At 40.2% G+C, this 27,512-nt stretch overlaps 1 protein-coding gene across 1 annotated transcript; it reads right to left on the minus strand.

Annotated features, from left to right (window-relative positions):
* Nucleotides 1-2,515: 2,515 nt before the first annotated feature.
* Nucleotides 2,516-4,884, minus strand: LOC131245276 (zinc finger protein MAGPIE-like). Its single transcript, XM_058244616.1, has 4 exons — nt 4,667-4,884; nt 4,430-4,568; nt 3,886-4,282; nt 2,516-3,673 (listed from the first exon to the last, which is right to left on the minus strand). Exons 2-4 carry the CDS (start codon nt 4,542-4,544, stop codon nt 2,806-2,808), a joined length of 1,380 nt encoding a protein of 459 aa, XP_058100599.1. The 5' UTR covers nt 4,545-4,568; nt 4,667-4,884; the 3' UTR covers nt 2,516-2,805.
* Nucleotides 4,885-27,512: the final 22,628 nt, after the last annotated feature.

Below are 27,512 nucleotides of genomic sequence, written 5' to 3' on the forward strand. Positions count from 1 at the left end.
TTTTTTTGGCCTTTTCTGAATCTTCATAGAGGAGCAAGTTTTCTCCTATGATGGCAAGCCTGTGATCTCTCGCGTCTCTAATACGGCACATGCGGCTTGAATTTCTTCGAGCTTGGTCCGACTTGACTTGACCACCATGCTACCTTAGTTTGAACTTGGATCAGCTCGGTCCTTGATCCTGACTAGGCTGTTCGGATTGAACAGCAGCTGGCCAACTCGAGCCAAGTTCAAATCGAGCTTGTTCTCAATCTTTTGAGCCGAGTTCTGAGTTTGAACCTAAAAGCTGAGTTAAAGTCTATATATATATATATATATATATATACACACACACACTAAGTGATCTTGATCCGGGTCAAACCGAGTCAAGTTCTGAGTTGACTTGAGTCAAGTTCAGTCTAGCTCAAACTTGGCTTGGACTGTACTCGGCTTGTAATTTTTTCAAGCTTAAAAACTCAGCTTGAACCCAATTTCAAGCTGAGTTGAGTCGTACTTTTTCAAGTTAAGCCAAACGAGTTAACCGAGCTAACTTGGTTCATGTCCAGCTTTAGTTTCACGAACAAGCCACAGTGCTGGGTAGCTGCCTACTGGTTTACTTAGGCAAACCGAGAGCCAAGAGGGTGTAACTTTCATGAGATTCACTGTTCATCAGGTGCACTGCTTCATTAATTTAACCATTGAAACTAAAAATCACGATCAATCAAAACTCCTGCATATCAATATGAAAGCATTACCCAAAATTTTCCATATTCTAAAATTCAGGTGGGCCGTAGGATTTGAATTTACAGCTTTTTGGTACAAATTGTTTGGGTAGCCCAACAGGGTTGAATCATCTTGATTTTTAAGATGAAGGCCCAAAAAGGAGTGAAGTACGTAGTGGACAACATAGAATGTTAAGTCGTTTTTCCCACATTAGTGAAAGTAACTTGGTAGGTACCTCGGGCGACCTACCAAGTGTTTGTGCATGTAGCGCTATGGCCATCATGTGACATCTCATGGAGCCCACAGACAGAGATATGATTTTATTTTTCTTTAGAGTTAAGTGTGGACCATTGATAAATTTCATTTCAATTTCTACATTTATCTACACACAGTAATGGTCCGAATCCACCTGTCCAATGTATGTTTCGATCACAATGATCCGGCGATGCGGCCTTCCAATTAAGTATTTGGAAAATGGATGATAAAACATGTCCCACTATTCCTTTCATGGGCAACTTAAACAAATGCCTTTGATCTTATAACGCGGCGAATTTGGGGCCATGAGTAATCCGAAGTGGATAGACCCACTACCCCAATTATGTTACCTGGTTGGCCAAACCCCCATGTTTAACATTCCAAATCGCACAATCTAGATCCTAGGGCATTCTCAATCCGGGTTGCTATTCTTATCATCCGGAAAATACAATTTTCCATTTCTATCATTGATGAAGTTGTAATGAAAATTTTATATTGAAATTCAGAGATTTATACTTTGAATCATGTAATAGTCAGCATATAACATGATTCCATACGTGTATGCTCTAAAATAATAACATTCTTGTCGTTTCATATATAAATTATAATATCGATTTCTTATGAGAAATGCTCCCGTGCTCTAAGAGCACTATAACTTATAAAGCTACTAGTGGCATTGGGTCACTTGCACAGTCCAATCAATCCATTTGAACTGTCCATTAAGTCCACTGCATCCATAACAGATTTTATAGGCTACTATGCAAAAGTCACTTTGATAGTTAAATGATCTTACTTTACGTAGTCATCCTTCTTCCAGGCCATGGATGGGATGGTTAGGGTTACCTAACAAAAGAGATTTTCCTGATATAAGCAATCTATGACAGCCCTTAATATATATCCAGATTGAATTTTGATTGACTTATTTTTGTGTAAACAATCTTGCCTGTTTATAGTAAAGGTTAGTGATTAGATGGTTATGATTGTCAGATGAGTGTGATTTTCCTTTATTTTATTTTATTTTTATTTTTTTGAAAGGTGTGATATTTACACTGTAGTCCATGAAATATGTGTTGTAACTAACGGATAGTCTAAATCAGTTGACTGAACAAAGTGTTCAAAAACAACTAACTGGGAGCACTGTACCTTATAGTGCTCTGCACCAGAGCAACTCATGATACAGGTAACATTGCACCATCTAATGGTTCACAAACATCGTAGATGGGGCCCACCTAGGTCCCACAGAAAACCATCTATGGGAGTGACCCACGTTATCTTAGCTCTAGGGTATCATGTATGGGAAGAAGTAGCATATTGCGTGCCCATTCCTGTACAACGTACCAGAGTCATGGGATTCAGACAATCTTGCATTATCCAATGGTTTATAAACATGTATGTGGGCTCAACTGGGTCCCACGGAAGAACTTGTCCTGGATCATTGCTCTGGAGATTTTTATGAAAGCTAGGCATGCGATTCTATCAAATGGCTAATATATCCTACTTGAAATGTTCAAAAAATCGGTTAATGAAAAAAAACGGCTAGAAACAGGATAGAGATGAAGCATTGCAATAATAGAGATGAGAAAAGAGGGTTCTTTCTCACTGCCTCCCACCCATCACTTCATTTCAAAAGGATAGCTTTAAAGGCCCATCAGAATATGCACGAATCTGCTACACATCTGCATAAAACCTCAGTATTTTCTTTTATAACACAGCTTTTAGGCTTTTAGCTCGCTTTCAAGCACTCACCTCCACTTCTCCTCCTTCTCTACAAAGCTTCCAAATAACATCATCTCTCCATGCTCCTCAGCTTTATTACTGCTTTGCCTCCCATTGAGGCCCACCACCACAGATTCATATCCAGCCGTTGATCGAAGATGGACAAAGAGTTTGAACCCCAACACCTAAGAAATCCCTAGTTTGCCCTCCTTCTTGATCATCCTTACGTGTGTTTTGCCGCTTTGACGGATACATCTGTGTCTGGTTCGATGCGGAGAGATCATTTAAGGAGTTCTCTAGATCATGACCGAAACCTGGGGCAATTGGGTTTGGACCCATGATCCCATTGTACCTGTTTACACCTTGAAGATGAGGGTTGTCGCACTTCATCCCAAACGTCCCAAGGAAAGATGAATCGGATGAAGTTACGCCAATCTGGGCGGCTTTTTGTAACAAGGCAGTCGCCGACATGTCAGTCGGTGTGGGGTGGTGGTGGTGGTGGTGTTGGGTGCTGTACAAGGAAGGAGCACTTACAAGGTGAGGGCTGCCAGCTTCCTTCATATTGCCTGATGTTAGCGATGTGCTTGTAAGTTCTCCTGAGTTCAACGACGAGAGCTTGCTCCCATACACCCAATTCAGTTGATAATCTGTTTGTTGATGACTTGAACATGAAGCGAATGGATCTACATACATGGCTCCTGAATTCGCAGGACCGATTTGATGTAATTCTGAGAGATTATTGCTTAAGGTTTCACTGTCCTGAGGCCCTTGGCCCATCCACAGAGAGAGCCCGCCTCTACTTTGATCGATAGCCTGGTTGTTGTTCGTGATTGGCTTGAATATAGAAGGGAAATGTTGCACCATGTTCGGCTTTATCGAACTACTGATGAAATGAACATTGCCAGCGCCCATCTGGTTATTCATGTTTGATGCAGCTGAAACTCTTGCAGTTTCTTCTGCTAAGGCATCACAGAAGGCCCTGTGAGTGATGAAGCTATCTCTCCTGATATTCAACAACAAACCCAACAAAAATGAGAGAGAGAGAGAGGTGTAATCTTCTCCATGTTACAATCAATTGGGAAACTAATAAGCATGAATTACAATTTCCTTGCTTTGGTTTTCTTTATTTTCATTAGTTTGTATTGATTAGCTAAAAATCTCATAATCTTAAACAACCATTTGTAGAAATTCATTTCAGCTATGGTTGTAACATACCTTGAGAACAAAGTCCCACAATCGCATCGATACTCTCGTGTGCCGCATGTCTTCGAATGCGCTTTCCAATCTGACTGCACAGCATACCTCTTTGAGCACTTCTCACACTTCCACTTCTTCTCTCCATGCTTCCTACAAAAATGCTTCTTGATGCCGGTTAGATCTCCGAGAGCCCTGGATGGGTGGTGGTGCACACAGCTCTTTTCTGGGCACACATAAACGCGCTTTCTCGGCTCTTTGGTGCTCCTCTGCCTAAGCTTCCATGGAAGGTTATGCCCTCGACGGTGCAGTTGGAGGTTTTGGTCTCTTTGAAAACCTTTCCCACATATCTCACACAAGAATCTGTTGGTGGCCATGAGAGTCTTCGGAGATAAGGCGATGACCTCTGCATCTGGATCTGTAACACCCACATGAAATCATGAAAAAGGAAGAAGATGCATGCATATACCAATAAAAGATATAGATACCAAGAAAAGGATAAAAGCTTTGCTTTGAGAAGAAAAATAAGAGAAAGGAAGAGAAGGGTTTTATTTTTCTAATTTGCCTGGAGTTCCTGGTAGGTTTCTCTTCCTCTTCGTTAAAGGAGGATTGGAATCCCCACATGGTTTCTGAGAGAAAGCTGATCTTGTGACTGCTTCTCCAGCCATCTCACCCAACATCACACCTTGTAAGGTTCTTTTGATCTATACACCAGAAGATGAAAGGAAAAGAAAAAATAATAATAATAAGGAGAGGAAATGAAGATGCAATCGAAAGCAACAAGACATGAATTGGTAGGTACCTTTGGCTTGGTCTGGTCCTAATAACATTCACTTAGAAATAAATCGTTGGATGATGGAACTCTAATCCGCACATACAAATAGATGGCTGGATGATTCCAACTCTCTCTCTCTCTCTCTCTCTCTCTCTCCCTATATGCACATAAAGAAATAGGATGTTGGGTGATTAGAATCTCTACCTCTCTCTCTCTTGCTCTCAAGAGCTGCTTTTTCTCGGAAAAAGAAAATAGTTGTTTTTTAAGGGAGGCGGTGAAAAGTTAAAGGAGGGGAGGTTGAAGAGAGAGAGAGAGAGGGCAAAGGTGCATGATGACACATATGATGAGGTCGGAAGAAAGCGAGTCTGTATGCCTTTACCATTTGGAATGATTATCCCATTATTTGCTGCTTTTTGATATTTCCTCTCCATCTCTCCCCCCCACACCAAGTATTTCAGTCTTGGTGCAATGCATCCGGATGTACATTACTCATTGGATCTTAGGTAATTTTTCTACCATCCAAACCGTTTATACCATAAGTATCACTTTGGATGGGGATACCCAAAAAGTATAATCTCTTAGGTTGGAAAATTTTAACCATTTTGTTAGGTTTCTCTTTTACTTTGATATGGACGGTGAAAGTAATCTTTGAATTATCCAAAGTTTAATATGTTTAAATCTTGAAAATATTTTGGCTTTCTCTCATCGATGGTATGGATCATCTTATAAACGGCTTGGATAATTAAAAATAATTTCTATCCAACCGCTTTATACAAAGGCTTATCATACTTCACTACATCGGGATGTATTCTAGCGAAACCTCCTCCGTATTTTAATATAGGAAAATTTAACAGGAACAAGAGAAAACCTAGACTGCTTGCCACTTTCTTTGGTTTTCAACTTAGGTAATCGATTAGCTTTCATACACGTGGCAAATGTTTGTGATATCTCGAAGCGATCATCTGGTGGGATCCACCTTGGATGATATACACCCCATAATTCATGTTGATTAGGCAATCATAGCGCTTGGATTGAAAGATTTTTTTTATAAAAACAAGTGGATATGGTCATAGAAGATTGGTTGAATTTTTAATAACCGTCCATTTAAACTTCCCTAAATGTCGTCTAATACAATGGGTAGGATTGCCTGATGAATGTGATCTTGAGGACATGACCCACCCAATCAAATCTCATAAACTTGCCGCGGTTGTACTGAAAGGCAATCCTTCGTAGGTTGAGCTAAAGAAAGTATAAACATTAGAAGAGTCATTTAATACTCTTGCAGAGAGTGATGCTTGATATATAGGCGAGGTTGTACACGTGGCAGATATTAATTAACTCAAGTTAGACCGTCCAAATTATGAAATTCGCTATAATTAGCCTCAATCCCAAAGTTAGATTGGTTACACATTTTAACCTCCGATTCCTGCACATCAACTATCAAACTCTTCCAGAGTATCAAAGTTCTTCTATGTAATACATACCCTCTCTCCGTCCAGATAATATACAGATATTCCATTCTACACAAAAAGCCTAACCTCTAGCTTTACTAATTAAAAAGTCGCTGTATATATGCATTTCCCAAAAAGATTTCCAAGATCCTTTTCCCATCCACATGCAGAGACACGTACCAGCATGCCACATATGTGCACAATCCAAGCTCTCTCTCTGGTGTGCCCCACTTTTATAATTTCGATCTTCTGGCATAAAAATCAGGCCGTTTAACTTCTCCAGTGGGCCATGTCGTACACAGAAAATGGATGGCTGGATGAAAAAGAGTGTCACCCGTCCATTTGTTTGTAGTACACTGTGACCCACCTGAGAAGTGAAATGTGCCTAATTTTAGGCCAAGAAGATCCAAATAATGTGGCCCACTTGAAGCAAAGCTCGGATCACACGATCTGTGGGCCACACAGCCCTGTGTGGTTGACACCTGGGTGTGGATGGGCAGAGAAATATCTACATTTCCATAGTTCTAAATCGAGTGACCAAAATATCCTCAATCATTATTTTCTTTTATCAGATGAACCCACTCCTAATAACTTATATACTCCTAAGATATTTTAAATTATCAAAAATGCCCTCCAAAAAAGGCTAAAATGATCAAAATGGTCTTTTCAAATGCCCAAAATGACCATGACTTTTTTGTTTATCTCATGGACTGTTTTATTTTTGCGCTATTTGTTACTTAGTTTGTAAGTTTTTTGGAGAATGTTAAAGTCAGCCTAGTATTTCTGAGGAAATATTAAATTTCGTTTGCTTGATATGCTAAGTTTTTGGAGGAAATGTAGGAAAAGTTTAAAATTTTGGATGAAAAATTAAGAAATGGAATTCCTAGGTTAATGTAAAAACTAATAAAAAAGTGCAAATTAAACTTTATATATATATAAAAAAATAAGGAAAATATTAAGCCGAGAAATATAAAAGCTAGACCTAATTTTTATTGTTAAAGTTGAATTAGTATTTTCCAAGGACATATTAAATTTTATTTGCTCAGTATACCTAGTTCCCGAAGGAAATTTGGGAGAAGTTTAAAATGTAAGATTTTTATTAGGTGGCCTTTAAATGATCAATGTTTTTAATATTGATCTGACCATTGGATATTTAAATTGAGCATATGTAATGGGGGTGGTGCACTTAGACTGTATTATGTATTCGCAGTACTTCAAGAGTTTTTTAGTGCCTTAGGTTTTTCGTTTTCAAATTGGAGTTGAAAAATAAAATTCTTAGAGAATGTGAAAACATCAACTAAAAAGTATGAATTAAACTTAATTTTTTTATAAAAAAAATAGAAACTTTTTAAGTTGAAAAATATAAAAACTATCAATCAAATATCCTTTTAAGCAAGTTAGCCATATGAAGCGAAACAAAACTATAGTAACGATACGGCCAGTCTGGTCAATTAAAAAGTAAAAAAGATTGTACTTCTCTTTTTTCACATGTGAAAACAAAATTTACCAATTTACCACGCCTAGGTGACTTGGAGAAAAGTACTGCAGAGACCATTTTTCTGCTTCCACATGCATGATGCATGGGACGGCCAGCTACTGATTCATCCGTTTACCCCTCAACATGTTGAAAATTACACACACATGCCCCTCTAGCTAAACAAGCTGTGGTTAAAAGAACCTCTAATACATGGTTATTAATGTTATGGCCCAAGTAATAATGGTTAAGATCATGTTCCAAACCTTAGTGAAAAAATTTACACTGTATGTAAGCTTGCTAATCCAACTATAATACTGTATATGTGTGACACAGTTGTATCGCACCACCTCATATATGATTTTAGATGAATCACAACTGAGTGGGGTCCACTGGTACTCCCGATCACACTATCTAACCCTTAGGGCAATCCAAACTGTTGATCAATAAGGACCACCTTATAAAATTCTTACATTTCCATCTCTCACTTTGTATCCGAGCTGCTTCAATCATCGGAAACAATAGCCCGATCTCTGAAAGTTGATTTAATGGGCCTTGCAGTTCTACTTCACTCCTATCCGAGGCCACTGCACCTGCGTCCATTGCCGCTGGATGCCAAGAGCGTCACCTCTATGAGCTCCGTATAACACATGTGGAAAATTGCCTAAATACCTAGGAGCAATGTGAATGTGTCTCATGCATTTGGATCTGCCTGCAACATGAAAAATGTACGCGAAATCCAGGTCCTTCATTGATGGGCCCCACTGCATAACTACACTAGTCCAAAACTCAGGCCAGTCATCGCTTACCATTGGAGGTGGGACAGGCACTCATGTTGAATGTGAACCTTTCGCATTTATAGTTTTGAGAACTGACCACTTACAGGCAATGTACCATAACTTGTGGCATCGTACGTACCATCTTTCTTGAAACATGTCTAACATGAAAAAGGTAGGCCGCACACTGAAGATCCCCTTGGACAGAAATCAGACCGACAGTGATCAGGTGAGCCACGCCTTTTCATTAAAGGACAGTCGACCATCTGATTCACCATACAGTAGTGATGCCCCGATTGAGTGGATCAGCTTGATTTTCGATAAAGGGTGATTTTCGTAGTGGGGACCAGACGTTTTAATGGTACGGATGTTGGTGGTGGGGAGGACTGTACAGCACCACAAGTTCTACGGTTGCCTGTATGTGGTAAGATCTCTATAGTTTAACCATCTTTTGTTTTGCACATATTGGCCCACTATATGAGTGGACTGGATTGAGTTTGAGATGGAACGCATATGCCTGTTGAATGGCTGGGATCTTGCACATGAGAGAGAGAGGTGTTGTGACTCGGCATTAACTCGGAATGACCCAGTTCGTCTCAATCAAACATAAGTAATAACTGAAGGAGTAAAAATGTAAAATTCAAAACTAACCGAAAGATGACTCACTTCTTGCTTTTGCTTTTTCTCTTTGCAAAAGTAGAAAACATGTCATTGCCAATTGCCTGAGTCAACTTGTTCCGAGTCTTAAGTCCTTTTGCACAGCGTATTTCACACACATGCTTCCTCAGTTACAACAACGTGGTTAGCAAGTTTATACAAATCCACTTCCTATAACTCATGAAACGATCTCCTACTTTAGCTCCTCTTACTCAAGATAGTGACATATTAATCTCATTTAAACAAAAGCTGAGTAAAATCTCTGCTTTTCTACACATCGTATGTGCCCAAACCGAACCCATGCGTGAAATCCAGTCCATTAGTCAAATGGGGTCCATTGTGAAAATGCACTAAATAAAAACCAAACTCATCCGTTCATCAGGTGGGTCACACATATATGCTGAATATTCATCACTTGTAACATTTTCGTAGCACCCACCTTACGAATCAACTCGCCTGACTTTTCTCCCTCAACATGTGGGGTCCGCTCGATGTGGAGTCTGGATCTATCACATGTGCGCTGACCTATCCCGTGCACTGCAGAGAAAACCATCAATCTCACACGAGCGAGCCACGTCAGCATTGCACATTAAAATAAAGGTGAGGGTCATGCCTGCCAATAAAAGAAAGGAATATTTTTTTGTTCTCATTTTTTGCAATGGTGGGGTCTCTCTCTGTGAAATATGTCAATGATATGTTATTTATTTCCTCTTTATAAAGTGAAAAACGCTTTCAATTAAAGTTCGGCAACTCATATTTGCTTAAATTGTAATCTTTGCTTTTGTGAAACACACACGTAGGTACTACCTATGTAATTGATTGCACGGAATTTTGATGTCCCAAGCCGAATTTTCGGTGGGCCATGTGTTTGACAGCCGTTTGATAGAAAAAGATCACATGGGTGTTGAAAATAACTCACAGCCAAGTTCGGTGTAAGTGATCCCACATGATCAGTCCTCGTAAGGAACGTATATGATAAAGAAATAGACAGGAGGTTGGTATATAACCTTTGATTCCGTTTCCATGCTCCATGCACGTGTTCAAGCATCGAGGTTGCAAACCTCCGAAGGAAACGACGCCAGAAAGAACAGGAAAGGAATAGTTGTCCCAGAATGCCACGTCAGCTTCATTGACCAGATCTCAGACTACACCAGTCATTGTTTGTAATGTCTTGCGAGATATGCGATTTGTCTCGTCTGTCGCGCCGCTGGGGGCCACATCTGAGATGGTCTGATGATCGGGACCGTCCAGCTTCTGAATTATATGCTACTATAGTTATCGTGGGAGACTTGCATTGAATGGATGATTCTGATCATCAATATGCGTAGAGGAATTTATACATTAAGAAGGCGATTTCCAATGGTACGCATCTACTTCAAAATCGACAGCTAGGATCGTTGTTGTAAGTGTGATAGTGGGGTTATGGTTTGTTTATGATATCACCCAGAAGATGGACGGTTCAAATCATCAGAACAACTCAACATCTGGCCCCAGTGGGACGACATATGCCAGAGACAAGACGAACTCGTACAGGATTGTTGTGTTCTTTCTTTCCTGGCGTTTTTTTTGGTTATAATGATACGGTTTGGATCATATACATCAAACATACAGTATATAAGCTATCGTATGGTGGCGATGAGATGGGGTACTGACTGCTAGAGAGGTGTGGGAACCATCCAAGTGTTATTTCCTCAAGACAGATGATGCGGTAGAAAATGATGGGCCACATGCGTTACTCTTGTCTTGTGTCGACCACACAAGGATAGGAAATGCGTATATATTCAGAATCTTCGCCTCTATAACACACATGACTAACACATGACTAAAGCTGTATTCCAACTGAATTAGCTCGATTAACTCAGTCAAGTCGATTAGGAAAAGCTCGACTCAGTTTGAAATTGAGTTCGAGCTAAGTTTGAGCTAATTTTTTGAGCTCGAAAATTTTTTGAGCCAAGTCTTAAGTTAGATTGAGTTTGACATGACTCAGCTCAGAACTTGACTCGGTTTGAATCAATTCAACTCAGTTCGGGTTTACTAAATATAAATATTTTATAAATATTTATATATTTAAATAAATTATATGTATTATATATATTAAAAACTCTAAAATCTAAATTTGAACTTAGCTCGTAGGTTCAAACTCGAACTTAGCTCGAAAGAGCAAGTTCAGGCTCGGCTCGAGTTGGTCCAAGCTACTGACCGAGCCAAGCTGAGTAGGCCAGTCAAGGTTGAGGATCAAGTTGAGTCGAGTTCGAGCTGGGGTAGCTTGCTAGTTGAGCCGAGCAGCTTGACTCAGTTCAGCTCATGTACAACTCTACACATGATAGATTTATTTTATTATTCTTCGAAATAGTTCACTCGACGCCCATAATATCGGGATGGAATAGATCGTCCATTAGGTTGGGCCTTTTTATACCTGTTTTTGGTGCTTTGATGTAGGCTAATTAAAGGCTACCATGTGTCAACACTATGAAACCAAAATGGCATAAGACATACATTTGAGAGTATCATTGCTCATATTTCCCTTGGCAATACATATTCTACCATAAATACAGAGGCACAAGCCCAAATGCATGCCTTTTGGAGAGTGAATTGTCACATGTAACTTGGTCACGATTATTGTACTCATACTCGTTTTGGGTGCATTAATGTGGACCAATAAATTACTAGCATGGGTCCACAATATGAGACTACAGCAGGCGTAAAATATACTCTCATTCGAGAGTATCATTGATCACATTTCCTTGGCAATACGTATTACGTATTCTGCCATAAAATGCAAAGGCACAACCCCGAATGCTTGCCTTTTGGAGAGTGAATTGTCACATGCAACTTGGTCACGATTATCGTACTCATTAATGAGGCAACATGCCTACCACGTCTATAAGAAATCCACCAAAAAATAGATCTTATCACAAATTTGGTGATGATCTCGTCGATGAGACTGCTCTTACAATCATTTCAAAATGGGAGATCTTTCCAGAAATGTACGGAGAGACTATAATATTTCAGAAGATTCTGAAGATCCAAAAATTGGACCAATGTACAAGCGAACCCAGCCGCGACTTAGACCCAAATTGAGAGAGATAGACGCATTAGTCTAATCAGACCCTTCTCTCTATATCTTAATTGGATCAAGAAAATATGAGAACTATATCTAAAATCTAATCTAATCAATTCTCAATTTAAAGTCTGAGAGATCTTGATGTGATGGATCATATCCATCTATTCCTTCTAGCACTTCAAATCATCAAGACACCGGGATCCTGTAGATGAGTGACGTTGATTTCTTAGAGGGCTCATTTCCAAATTAGCCAATGAGATTCTCAAAATCCAATCTGATGGCTCAAATCTCGAGAAACTTTGGCAGCTCAGGCTTGGTTTTTAGTCGGCCACGAAGATCTTTGTAAGGGACCAGATATGAGAAGAAAATCTTGGAAGCTAGTAAGTCCGAATTGAGTTTGAACTTTTCTTTCTAATGCAACATGATATTTCCAGAGCAATTAAAGGAATTCTCATATCCAGGCCAACAACTTATCTTTTCTTTATCTTTTCTTTTCATAGCATAGTTTAGTTTAATTTATAGTAGTACCTTATGAGCATAGAGATAGTCTTTCTCCAACTTTAAGTTGTAAACTGTGATCATTTAAGTTCTGATTTAATTGATCACACTTGTTTTGATTTGTTTGATCCATGATCAATGTTAGCCCAAAGCTTCTTCCGTAACTCCTGGAACCTCTTTATAGTGACTCCGTTCCATGCCTCATTTCATAGGGAACCTTAAAGTGGTGGTAATTCTGATTTGTTTGATCAAATAAGTGTATCGAGTATTTATCATTTTTTTTTTTGTTTATTCATTTAGTTGTCTCGCAACTTGTCGTTTTCAAATATTAATGAATCGGTAATATTTTATATTTTTAAATGTGTATTTTTGTTCATTTGAGAATTATTTTGAACTTAAATTGTCTGTGAAATAATAAATTCTTAAGTTTGTAAACTTATGTCTATTAAAAAAAAAACTCATTCAAAAGGATTAGTCTCCTTTCCTTTCACTAATCACATCACAATATTAATGGCCAAAAGGACTCTGGAACTCCAATCCGGAGAAGGGGACACCAACCAATAATTCAATTAACTCATGCCCACATATCCTACTTGCACATGTGTGCAAAATCTAACCCCTCGATTGCACAAGTGATCTAATTTGATTGAATTGGGTGCAAAAGGTCGCACATGGTTTCATAGATCAAGATAACACCACACGATAGGGCCCATCTGATGAATTAGGATTGCTCCCAATGTGATTCTTTGTCCATAGCCCTCCACGATAGGACCCACCTGACGAACATTCCTCCTTCCATCCACATGCCACGTGTCCTACTTTGGATCAAAGATACGTAAAGTCATGAAGACTTTCCCTTGTACCTGTTCGTCGGGAAGCAACCAGGCAAGTGCCATGTCCGCAGAGCAGTAATGAACCGAGAGTTGTTTTTGCGAAGCGAGAGGCAGGCGCGTAACTTTGATGAGATCGATCCCGTCCATCAGGTATGCAGCCTCATTTTAACCGTTGAACACATAAATCATGATAATCCAAATTTTATATTTAATGTAGATCCCACAGTAGTTATTTATATAAAATCCAATCCATTCATCTTGTATGCTTCATTAAGATAAAGAACCACCCAAAAATCACTGTAGTCCAAAATTCACGTGGGCCTGTGGGCCATACCACGTGAATTTAGATATTTTAGTTATTATTATTATTACCCACTTCACTGTTGAAATTTTGGTGTAAGGCCGTGCAAGAGGTGGTACACCTGATGGCATTCAAATATAAAAATCAAATAAAAGGTTAGTATCATGCACCATTGAACGGTGATCATTGTAGGATAAGAAACAGCTTACTCATGTTAGTAAAGAGAACATCAACGGTTCAAATCATCGGATAATTTAAGAAGGTGGACCCCACAAAAGTTTCGTGGCCATAAAATAGTAAAATGTAAAAAAGAAAGAAAGAGAAAAGAAAAGGAAAAAAAACTGACAAAGACAGTGAATATTTAGAAGAGAGAGAAGGCGTCTGCTTGTGGGCTGACTTTTTCCGATGGCATTAATCATAATCTAATGATGTTTTTAAGCATTGCTTTGCTTTTTGTGCCTTTTTTTATATTTCCATTTTTGGAGTTTAGCTTATGAACTGTTTCGACCTCAGAATATTCTCTACTTCTCCCTATGCCTTTGCTCCATTTCCCATGCTTTTTTATTTTTTTTTATTTTTTATTTTTTCTCTCTCCGACACCAACCCAACAAAACACATCAGATTCCTTCCCAAACCCCAAATTACTGTGAGTGTGTGTCCACTTTGCACACGTGGCAGCTGGGTCGCACTTTTGATGAAGCATGGATCTAAGCTTAGTTTGATTGGAAGAGAAGAGCTCATCTCTTCCATTAGATGGATGGGGTGCAACTCAAAATGTGTTTTAATGAGCTTTTTTCTTGGGGGTCAGCACCTGTCTACTGAAAGCATATCAACGGTTAGTATGGATCTAAAGTTGTGGCCCAGTGGTGTATCCAGCTGGCTTGGAATTTCATTGGCACTCTTTTTCTTATGACGAGAGTTTGATGAATGGTATGGATTTTTCGATCAACACCCTTGCTAGCTGCGAGTTAGGGTGTGTTTGGTGCCACGATTCTCTGATGACAGCACCTTTTGAAAGCATACCAGCCGTTGGTATGGAGCTAAGATTGTGGCCCAGTCAGAATATCTTGGAATTTCATTGGTATGTATTTTTTACGCTGAGTTTGATGACCGGTTTGGATTTTCGAACATGTGGCATGTAAGAGCAAGTGTGTGAGAAGCAATGAATCGACCTCTCACTGGCTATTTATTGGTATGCGTTTTTGGACAGCTAAGTTCGATGATTTGATTGATTTTTCAAACATGTGGCATGTATGAACACGTGTGGTTCCGATCAATTTAGCTGGCCGCATTTTTTTAGGGGAGGAGTAGCTTTCCTGACCAACGCACACAGATTCAATGACAATTGTAAAATGGGTGGCATCGAAACAAAACCATATCATTATTATCTTAGCTCGGGTCTAAATTTTTTACTATAGCCAATCTGAAATGGGACCCAACGCATGAATGGCTTGGATTGTTGTTATTGAATACCATATGTACCATGGATGAGTGTATGCGCTTGGATTCTCATACTCTGGCAATGTATCAAATAAGATCTTTTTATTTTTAACTCAGTCACTAAATACAGTTGTATGTTAGATTTGTGAGGGGTTGGGAAAAGCAAAGCTTTGTCACGAAGGGTATGTTTTGTGCGTTTGACTGTTTGCTTTGTCACCACTTTAGAATGGAAGTGGGATTGTTTTCTTGTGGTTGTTTGGTAGACCAAACAAGGCTCAAAAATACCCCTCCAACCATTCCCAAATTTCAAGATGTGAACGTGTGTAACTCAAATATCAACTTTAGTAAAGGAACCACGTACATTTTCATGGATGCCACTTTATTCTATTCCTGTTTTGGATGTATTTGAAACTACGTACAACCTAGAGATGAAACCCTCCAGTTATGAAAGGGATTCTGAAAACTCGACTCAGCTACTTCTCTAGCCAGATCGAGTTGACTGAGCGACTTATATCGAGTTTTCGCTTGACTCGACTGGGTATTTAATAATAAAATTAATTACATGTAAGATGTTTGTCGGTGTCATGGTTACAGGTGTTTGTTTTGTTAAGTTTGTAACTTGCCAGTTTTTAATTTTTATTTAATTATAAACCAACTATTCTGAGTGACTCGAGATTGTAAGAACTCTATTTAGTGGGCCTCACTGATCAACGGTCTGGATTGTCATACAGTTGGACTGGATGATTGAGTAGACTAGTGGGCCCCACTTCAAGTGATGTGCTGCGCAGTCTATCTACGCAGTTCTTCGTACTAGGGCTGGAATGCTATAACTGTCTTACGCAGACAGAAGCTTGAGTTGAACTAGGATACTACAATGTAAAGCGTGGGAGAGAGAGAGTTGTGATGAGTTTCAAACTCTCTCTCCACAAACTCTATATTAGAGAGCTGGGTCCCCGATCCTACACCACAGCAGAATTCGAGTCTCATCTATTGTATTGCAGAAAGGGTGTGAAGGAGAGGAAGATCCTAAGCTCTTTAGGAATTATCGGTATTCTGGTATTCTTATCCGGCTTCCATGGCGGCGTCACAGCTAGGTAAGTTATCTTACCCCTGATCGCCATGTCCCATGCACATAGAGATCCGTGGGCCTATTCCGTATATAGATTAAGTCCCACAGAGATTAAACACAGTGGGTCGTGTAGGGTAATTAAGTGTGAGTCATGTTGATGAGCCAAATTTCGATATCTTGTTATGCCAATTTGACTCGCCTTTGTTTAAAACTCAACACTTCTATATTCTAAAATTTCTATCATAGGAATAAAATTAGTTAGACTATATTTTTGAGGTACTATAACGACCGATGAGAGAATATGTAGTATTTTTAGGTTTCAATTTGTATAAGTGGGCTTCAGATTTAGTGATCTAAGCTGTTTATATGATGTTCCCACCATAGATGTGTGCGCCAAACATGAGGTTGTAGGAGTGTGAAGAAAAGCAGAAGAAAAGATAACCATCTTCTTCATCTAGAAAAAGCCTTGAATTCATGACAAAAGAAGAAAAGAACCTCTCTAATTGGAACATATGATAATTAATTGTTCTCTCTATAATAATACGAGCGGAGTCTCCTAAGTTTACTTGGAATAGTAAACTTGTTAAAAATGGTATTAATTTTGAAGCTTAACATTGAAATAACCGGTTACATAACCTGTGGCCTGATTTCTCTTGATCCTAGCAATCCATAAAATTCTCCATAACCTATTCAACATTAAAACATCTCTCAGATAGGAAGAATGTAAACCAGTAAAATGACCGCTAAGTAATAAATTATAACAAATAGTTCATGTTTAACTGAAATGGCCATATATTTCACTTTACCGGAGCCCCGCAGATCTGCCTAGACTTATTAGGGGCATTTTAGCTTTAGACAATGCAAGGATTGGGCTGTTTAGAAGGAAAAAAATGTCAAGGGGGGAGGGCTTAACATAGGAAAGCTTTTTAGCTCCCCTTTTTTTGCGTTATCTTGGGTGGGTTTATTTTGTATATGGCTCATATGATAGGTGGGACCCAAGCATTTTTCGCCGGGCTTCACCTGAATGTGTGTTGATAGTCTTAATTAATAAATTTTCTTTAAAAAAGAAAAAGAAATAGCCATATATTTAGGGGGCTTTTGGAGATAAGTTACTTATGTAGCAAGTAACAACTTATCTTACTTATATTTATTCAGAAGATAAATATGTTTGGTAAAGAACATATTTATCAGTTCTCCTCTCTTTCATATCTCCCGATGCTTCTCTTCAGCAACTCAGGAAAAGTAGAAAAGCTTTAAAAAAATAACTAAAGTAATTAAGTACTTTTAAGTAAAAAGTTCCTTATAACTAATTATAAACCAAACTTATCTAAAAATAAGTCACTTATCATCTGCTGTAAGTAGAAAAAGTAACTTGTCTTGTGGTATCTAAACAGGCTCTTAATGTCTGAGAGATTTTTGATGCATGGACCAATCATAGAGGGGCCATCATATCAACAGTTTGGATTACTCTATTGTGACCCTTGAATGGATCATTCCCATTGAACTCACGTCTATGGAGGTACAATGCCTAGCAAACATTCCCTTGTCACTAACCACATTCATCTGGCAATTCAAGCGGTTGGAATGCCACTTATCTATCAAAATATGGGGTCATGAGGAAGATTAATTGATGATGGCATTGTCTGGATTCCTGAAATGAGAAATAAGAACGCCATGTTTGGATCCCAAGTGAATTGAACTGTCAACATGCAATTTAATCAAAAGAAAATAACCCAACAAGCTATGTTTCCTAGTATTCACGACGATGAACTGATTCTCATCTTGCAACTAAGTCCTTATTAAGTTCAACTTGAAAGTAATGCAATTGCAATTTGGAGCCCAGACCTACTACATTAGCACCATACAGATGGATACTACAATTTGGTTTGTCCACTTCATTACACTATAATTCGGATCCAAAGATCCAAACGCACCAAAATAATGTGCAATGTATACTGAGCAAGCGTACATTGGATGTTGCCGTCGTGTCGGCCGGTGGATGACTCATCAGATCAGCACCTTGTAGTTGACCGAGTCAACCAAAAGTTAGAAAGATTTGAAGGTTGATCTTACCTAACCTAGATTTTTCATTCCATTAATCATTGATCTGTAATTTTTTTCAACCTTTATAACTATTCAAGATCCCAATTTAAGAATATTGACGATTACATAGCCTTTGAATCCCACGACTAGCAATCTTTTTTCTTTATTATTGTTAATCATGGAGGAACATTGCATGCACGAGATTGGTTATCAGATTTCTTGTTAATAATTGGGGGGTGATGTCACTTGCAATGCACGGCTGATCGATTGTATACGTGTGGCTATTGTTCAGTCATCCAATACATGGGTGGAAATGGTCCATGAACAAAACTCTTCCTGATGGAATAATCTAAACCGTTCGAGAGGTGGCCAACAAAGAAATGTTTTAAAAGGCCCATTATTCCACGGCTAGGATCTTCCAATCTAGGGTATTTTCAGTGCATGTACCATCGTGTGGGCATTTTGGGTCACTGAACCATGGGCCCCACTTATACGAATTGATTACCCAAACGTAATGTACCCAATATATTTGCCCGAGCATTGTATGCGCATGCATGTACCGTGGATGCATGCTAATTGATGTAGAGCGGGTCGTGGATAGTTTCATGGCCAAGATGGATCAGAAAAGGCCCGGTCGACGACAGAAGTGATCCGGACCGTCGGACCTTAGATCGGGCGTATCTCACAATCTGGAATGAGTTATATATCAGGCGTAAAATATATGATTTTGGGGTAGAACGAGCTACTTTAGCCAACCAACCCGGCTATGCCAGGTTGCGCAAGCTGGATTTGCGAAATACCCCTGGATTGATGGTCATTTCCCTATTTTAATTTCATTTTTACTATAAATAGTAAGTTTTAGTTTGATTATAACTCTTCATCCGTCGGGCTTTAGGAGTTGCGACCAACGTGAAAAGAGCTTAGAATAATTAGGAGAACGGTCTGGTGAAGCCAAATAGAACACTTACTATTTTTGGCCGAAAACCTTGCGCACTAGTAGACATCATGATCGTCTATAAATAGTAAGTTTCCTATTTATAGTAAGTCGCAAATTCTACGAGTTTTAGTTGTAGTTTGATTATGATTTCTTTCTCATTGCTTGGTACTGCTATTTAAAAGGTTGTGAACTCATTTTTATTCATCAATTAATCAATTTCGAATTTATTAAAATTTATTTCTATTTCATGCTTTCTTTCCTCATGGATTCGAGAAGTCTCTGTGAGGAGTCCAGAGAAGCTCCGTGGATTCGGAGTAGTTATCTTCATCACGTTCATCCCCACGTCACTAATCATACACGTACGTGTGGGAGAGGTGTGGTTGATGTAAGCAATCGATGAGTGGAAAAGGGCGCCAAATTCGGAGGTGTGGGTCCCACTTCTTTTCACAGAAGCAAAATTCACTGATATGTATCTTTGCGATGCACCAAAAGGGTATCGCTCAGCTGTACAGTTATCAGTGGTGGAGGACAACTAGGATCCAACTAGGTTGACCAAGTCAACGTATACTGTGCAAGATACAAATGCTAACTACCGCACATACAAAACCTCACACTTATGAAGCGCATGGTTTTCTCAATCAGAGAAATCACCAAATACAAGCACTGCATGTGAACCTTCACATACAGCCCTGTCTTTCTCTCCCACGTATCATGTATGTGGGACATTTGAGCCATGCAACAGATGGGCCGCATGTTCACCGTCGAAAATCAAGCTGATCCACTCACTGGCGACGCCCGTATGTTGCGTAAAAACGTCCTTCTTTCTATTAAATTCTGAAAAGTTGTCTGCCCAACGGATGGACCAGCCTGATTTGCACCTGAGGTGATCTTTATGGTGCGGTGCACCTTTTGCACGGCTTGGATGTGCGACACAGGCAACAATTTGGTAGGAAAGATGGGGTTGTATGTTGAAATTCACATACAATGGTTGTATGTGGTCATTTCTCCCCCAATCATACAACTTTGGAAATAATGAAAGTGGTATTCGCTAGTTGCAACTACAAGCCAAAACTTGCAAAAAAAAAAAAAAGAGGAGGCACCAATATCTGCAATGGCTGTGATACCTTCTCTTTGGCTCTATCCTACAATGACTTTTGACGTGGTCAATCGACAAGCCAGGTTTTTTAAACATTAGTATGAGAAGGACATTCGAATCTCTCTGCTACCAGTGGATTTTGTCCATTTGGAATAGGTGGGCATGGCAACTATTTCAAGTTGGACGGTTGGCTGATTTACCCGATGATCTGAGCCTTGCATCTAGAACGGCCCATTGTAGATGGTTCATATGGTAGAGATCTCACTAGTTAGAGATCCTTTACCACTCCATGCAAAGGTGAGTTAGAAGTTTGTGGCCCAGCTAGGGAGGGCCGGATAATCAGGTGGCTAGCCTTTTCAGTGGGGTCGAAAATCTTCAAATTCATAGACATGCTCTCTCTCGTCAGTGTACTTCAAAAGGGCATGCAGTAAATTTAATAAAATCTAGAGCTCACCCCATCATTTCACGAGACTATCCATGCACCATATTTCAAAAGAAATCTGATCACATACAGCGGCTGTATGTCAACTTCACATACAACCATTACTTTCAGGGCCAATATATCACATGATAAAAATATCCATACCATGCAAATGATGGGCCACATCATGTTGATCACCCAGAATAAAATCAGGCTGATCCACTCGCAAAGCATGACACAAAATGAAAATCAATGCACTGATGATGAGATGACTCACCCAATGACTAGATGGGCCTGATTTTTATACCAAGTGATCATCATGCTGTGACCCATTTTTTGGACGGATCAGATATGCTATACGTGGGGCCCAAAATGACTGCATGTTAAAGTCCACGTATGTGAACGTTTGTGATTGAAAAACACATGTTGTGCAAGACAAGAACCCAATGGCAAGGAGCTTTTGTGCACCATCACCTGCGATGGAGATTTTATTGTGGTTGGAGAGGAAAGGAAAAGCACTTCACTTTCAAAAAAGGGAGTCATAGGCTTATTGCGTCAAGGGAGGAAGGCTTTTTTTTTTTTTTGTGGGCCCCAGGAAGAAAGATAGGACCATCCATGTAAATGGACCCAAATTTACGCGGTTTAGCCTTTCACCCATTTGACTGGAAAGGGTGTGGACCAAATCCCCGTACGTGGCGGGTGGGATGGTGGATCCAAACTGTCCATCTGGTTGTTCCCATCCGTTGATGATCGCCCTTATTAAAAAATAGTACAGAGGGTGCTATCCTAATCGTACAAAATACTGGCCTAGAAATTGACGGTAATAATGAAATTGATAATTGTTAACGTTTGATAGGACCCATTTGGAGGGTCAGGATTTAGTGCCCCCACATGACATGTGTCACTGCTCCATTCGATCTCTGAAAACTAGCCTCGAGTCTTCTTAAGAATAAAGTAAAGAAATGCCCACCAAGCACCGAGCCTTTTTTCAAAAACCTTAAAAACGTTGAATGCATCACATGATGGCTGTAAAGGCAAAGGAAAAGGATTTCGCTGTTGATGGAGTCATGGATTATATCTGTTGGATACAGATATATGATTTTTGCTAGTTCTACTCTACGTAAAGAAGGCCACACACACAACAATTGGCACACGTACACATTGAAAAGATTCGGATTTGGTAGTGACCCCTCGATCCGGCACGACGACGGTACTGGTCAGTGCTGTGGGCCCACCTTGATTTGTGTTTTTTATCCACATCATCCATCCATTTTCGCCAACCCATTTCAAGGCATGATCTAGAAAATGAGACAGATCCAAATCTTGGGTGGACCACACCTCAGAAAACAGTGGTGATTGAACGCCCACCATTAAGAACTTCCTAAGGTCCATTGTAATGTTTATTTTCCACTGATAAGGTCACACAGGTCTAGGCGAAGTTACAACACTTTTTGTAGCCTCTGAGAAGTTTTTAAGGGTGAGATTCCTATCACCCTTGTTTCCTATGGTGTGATTTACTTGTAATTTGGATTTGTTTCATTTTTTGGCTCATATCATTAAATAAGTTGGCAAAATAGATGAATGACGTGGATAAAACACATACATCATGGTGAGGGCCCATAGAGCACTGACCAATATTGAACTGGAAGGATAACTTAAGATGTTAGCATCTAGGGGTGCACACGGGTCGGTTCGGTCCGATTCTGGGGTGAAACTGTGACGCAGGGATGAACATGATGAGGATAACTACTCCGAATCCACGAGCTTCTCTGGACTCCTCACAGAGACTTCTCGAATCCACGAGAAAAGAAAGCAGAAAATAGAAATAAATTCTAATAAATTTGAAATTGATTAATTAATCCATAAAAACGAGTTTACAACCCTTTAAACAGGGGTACCAAGTAATGGGAAAGAAATCAGAATCAAACTACAACTAAAATTCCTAGAATCCGCGACTTACTATTAATAGTAAACTTACTATTTATAGACGGTCGTGATATCTACTAGTGCCAAGGTTTTCAGCCAAAATTAGTAAGTGTCCTATTTGGATTTACCAAACCGTTCTCATCATTATTCTAAGCTCTTTTCACATTGGACACAACTCATAAAGCCCGACGGATGAAGAGTTATATTCAAACTAAAACTTACTATTTATAGTAAAAACGAAATTAAAACAGGGGAACGATTGTCGATCCGGCTTGCGCAACCCGGCACAGCGGGATTGGTTGGCTAAAGTAGCTCGTTCTACCCCAAAATCATATATTTTACGCCTGATAACTCATTCCGGATTGTGAGATACGCCCGATCTATGGTCCGACGGTCCGGATCACTTTTGTCGTCGACCGGGCTTTTTCTGATCCATCCTGGCCATAAAATTGTCCGTGACCTGCTCTACACCAGTTCCCTTCACTTCAAAAGAACTCGTCCTCAAGTTCTCATCCTGCTCTGGTTCATGATACTCGGTCAGGTCCGCGACGTTGAAAGTTCGTGAGATCGCCATGTCATCTGGAAGATCAACAACATAAACGTTGTCATTGATCTTTTGGATGATTGAGACGGGTCCAATCTTCTTATTTTTCAACTTGTTGTACGTCCCTATCGGAAATCTCTCTTTGCGCTGATGGAACATAACGCGGTCACCTACCTCGAACACCTTTTGTCGTTGGTGCTTCTCCGCTTGTTCCTTGTACTTCTCGTTCGAGGCATGTAGCTTGGTCTACACTTCCGCATGGATACTCATGATCTTGTCTGCCGTATGTTCTATTGCAATGCTCGTGCCTGGGTGCTTGGGCAGAGAGACCAAGTCAAGTGTGTGGCGAGACACTCATCCGTAGATAATCTGAAACAGTGATTTTTCTGTCGAGCGGTTCACCATGTTGTTGAATGCAAACTTTGCTTGAGACAAGGCCAAATCTCACTGCTTCAGTTTTTCTCCTGAAATACAGCGAAGGAGGTTTCCCAAAGTGCGATTCACAACTTTGGTCTGCCCATCAGTCTGTAGGTGGTAAGCACTGCTGAATTGAAGTCGTGTATCGAATCGAGTCCACAAAGTCCGCCAAAAGTGGCTAATAAATTTCGTGTCACGATTAGAAGTGATGGTTTTGGGGATCCCGTGTAGCCATACGACCTCCCTGAAGAATAAATTCACCACATGTATTGCATCAAAGGTCTTCTTACATTGAATAAAATGTGTCATCTTGGAGAAATGATCTACCATCACGAATACCGAATCCATGCCGCGTTGTGTTCGTGGGAGACCAAGCACGAAGTTCATTGATAAATCCTCCCAAGGACCGTCAAGCATGGGTAACGAGGTGTAGGGCCCGCATTCTGAGATTGCCCCTTGGAGGTCTGACAAACATGACAACATTGAACGGCTTTTTCCATGTCACGTACTAATTGCGGCCAATAATACTTCTCTTCCACAAGAGCTCACGTCTTGTCTCGCTGTGGCCACCGAGGTCACCTCCATGTAGCTCCTGAATAATCTGCTCCCTCAGAGAACTTTGAGGGATGCACAATTGATTCCCTTTGAAGGGAAAATAGTCTTGTATATGAAGGTCACCCCAGTGACCTTCTTGGCACTTCATTCAAGAATCTTTGAAGTCCTCTTCCTCGGCATACAGTTCATTGAGACAATCGAAGCCGACCACCTCGTTGCTCATCGTAACAAGTAGTGATGCACGACAGCTAAGTGCATCAGTCACCTTGTTCTACTGCCCTGACTTATACTTCAGAACGAACATGAATTCCTATAAAAATGTAACTCATCTAGCATGCACACGATTCACGTTAGTCTGACTATTAATAAACTTTAATGCTTGATAGTCAGTGTACAGAACAAATTCTCTTTGAATCAGATAATGTCGTCAATGTCGCAGCGCCTGAACAACCACGTACAACTCAAGCTCATAAGTTGACCACTTCTTTCGGGCTTCACTGAACTTCTCGTTGTAAAAGGCTACTGGCCTGCCTTCCTATGATGATACTCCAATTCTAACGTATGAAGCGTCACACTCAACCTCAAACAATTTGTCGAAATTAGGAAGCACCAAGACCGATGTTGTAGACAAATGATGCTTAATCTCATGAAAGCTCTTGTTAGCTTTATCGGTCCACTGGAACGGTCCTTTTTTCATGCAATCTATTATAGGTGCAACTATGGTGCTAAAATCTCACACAAATCGATGATAAAAAGTCATCAACCTATGAAAACTCCTTACCTCATGAATGTTTGTCGGGATTGGTCATTCCCTAATAGCTCGCACCTTTTCATTATCCACACGAATGCCTGTGGACGTAACAACAAATCCTAAAAACAACAGGCTATCAGTTAAAAAACTACGCTTCTTAAAGTTGAGGTACAACTTGTTAATTTGTAGGACCTACAGCACGTAGCTGAGATATTTCCTGTGCTCTGCCTCATCCTAGCTATATATCAATATGTCATCAAAATATAATACTACAAATCGGCCAGTGAATGGTTTTAGAACTTGATTCATCAAATGCATAAAAGTACTTAGTGCGTTCAATAGGTTGAAGGGCATGACTAGCCACTCATACAACCCTTCCTTCGTCTTGAATGTCGTTTTCCACTCATCACCGGATCGGATATGAATCTAATGGTACCCGCTCCTTAGATCTAATTTAGAGAACACCTTAGCCCCTTCTAGCATATCGAGCATGTCATCCAACCGTGGTATTAGGAATCGATATTTGATGGTAATTTTGTTAATTACCCGGCTATCGACACACATGCGTCAGCTTCCATCTTTTTTTGGCGTTAATAATACTAGTACGACACATGGGTTCATGCTCTCTCTCAAGAGACCCTTACGGATCAATTCATCTACTTACCCTTGAAGTATCTCACACTCCTTTGGACTCATCCGATAATAAGGGCGGTTGGGCAAGCTAGCCCCAGGGACGAGGTCTATGTGATGTTGGGTGTCTCTCATGGGGCAATCCATTAGGTAAATCTTCAGGCCAGACTTTTTGAATTCGTTTAGCAACAGTCTTAAACTTGGAGGGATGTTTGAGGGTTCTTCTCCCTCGCCCTTCACCACGATGGCGTATACCTCGCTGGTTTCCTTGGATTCCTCCATGAAATTCCGAATGGTCAAAAGGGAACTCCCCTCCATTTTAGAGGCTTCAGGGTGGTTCTCTGGTGTCATAGGGGCAAGGATTATTTTTCGATTATCCTTTAAGAATATGCAAGCATTGTCTCATCCCCGATTGGTCGCATCACGGTCCGACTGCCAGGGTTGATCGAGTAGCATATGACAAGCTTCCATATCAACCACGTCACAAAGTATTTGATCCTTATAATTTTTACCAATTGAAAATGAAATAGTGTATTGTTCAGTTACCTTGGTTGCATTTACCTTTTTTATCCAGCCAATTGAGTACGGGGAAGGATGTTTCGTCGTTAGTAGCTGCAACTTATCCACCATCACTCTTGAGACGATGTTCTCGCTACTACTACTGTCTATAATCACATCACAGACCTTTCCGTTGACATTGCACCGAGTACAAAATATATTGTGTCACTGTAGATGTAATTCCTTTCGTGGGGCATACAGTAATCGCCTCACAACTAAAAATTCATCACGATCCTCGCCCGTCACTTCATCACCACCTGTTATTTTTTCAGTGGTTTGTTCATGTCCATCAAAGCCATGGTCTTCTTCTGCGGCTCCATCTTCAGTGCCCCCTTCGTTTATAGTCAAGTGTGCTGCAGGATGTTGAGGACAAGTATTTGATAAGTGGCCTGGCTGGCCACAGTGGTAACAATTATTCGACCTTAGCGAGCATAAGGATTTGGAATCCTATTCGGGCCCGCTGTTGTGGGTGCTGCACGTTGAGGTCTGAATGAGTTGCTCCCCATATCACAGTTTGCAGTTGTAGGAAGTTGAGGACGTTCTCCTACTGGATCCTTTCCTCGTGCCAGCACTGGATCCTACATGGGATCTGTCATGGGGGGTCGAGTTGAAGGATATGGATAAGCAGGAGCTCTTCCTAGTTGTGTTTCTGCCCTACCCGCCAATTGAACTGCTTCATCCACGATCCCGACTGGATACATCTGAACCCGGTCCTGAATTATCGGTCACAACCCACCTATAAATTGTACCACCTTCTGTGACTCAGATTCTAACAGATCGTTTCGTGCAGCCAACCACTGGAATTCTTCAGTGTAATCTGTGACGGTTCAATTTCCTTGTCGGTAATTTTGATATTGCTGGAATAATAGATGCTCATAATCACTGGAGAGAAATTGTGATCGAAGAAGACGTCTTATCTGTGGCCATGATAAGATGGGCACCTTGTTCTGACGGACTCGTGAGAGTTGTAATTGTTCCCACCATGCAGAAGCACTAGATTTTAATTTAAACGCTACCAATTTTACCCGTTTAAAATCTGACACGTCTATATAATCAAAATATCTCTCTACTTCGGCTAGCCAATTGAGAAAATCTTCTATACGTAATAAACCGTTAAAACTAGCAAGTTTAGCCTTACCTCGATAGTCTCTTTCAGCACGATCTAGATAATCGCCTCCATGGATTGGTCATCAAACAAAACCCTCATTAAGGTCCTCGTCGCTAGAACTTGAATCATCTAGTGTAGCCCTACGGTTTGCCACTGGTAGTGGTCTACGAAAATCGGGGTTGCATCGTACAGCAACCACGGGTAGTGAAGCAACCATAGGTGGTGGAGCACCGCCTAGGGCTCGGGGCAGAAGTAGCGCATCCGCAAGACGGTCGAGGGTTACCTGCAGCCCTTACATGGTCAACTGACTCTCCTGGTGGAAAG

The sequence above is a fragment of the Magnolia sinica genome, chromosome 5 (assembly GCF_029962835.1).
Source record: "Magnolia sinica isolate HGM2019 chromosome 5, MsV1, whole genome shotgun sequence".
Classification (NCBI taxonomy): Eukaryota; Viridiplantae; Streptophyta; class Magnoliopsida; order Magnoliales; family Magnoliaceae; genus Magnolia; species Magnolia sinica.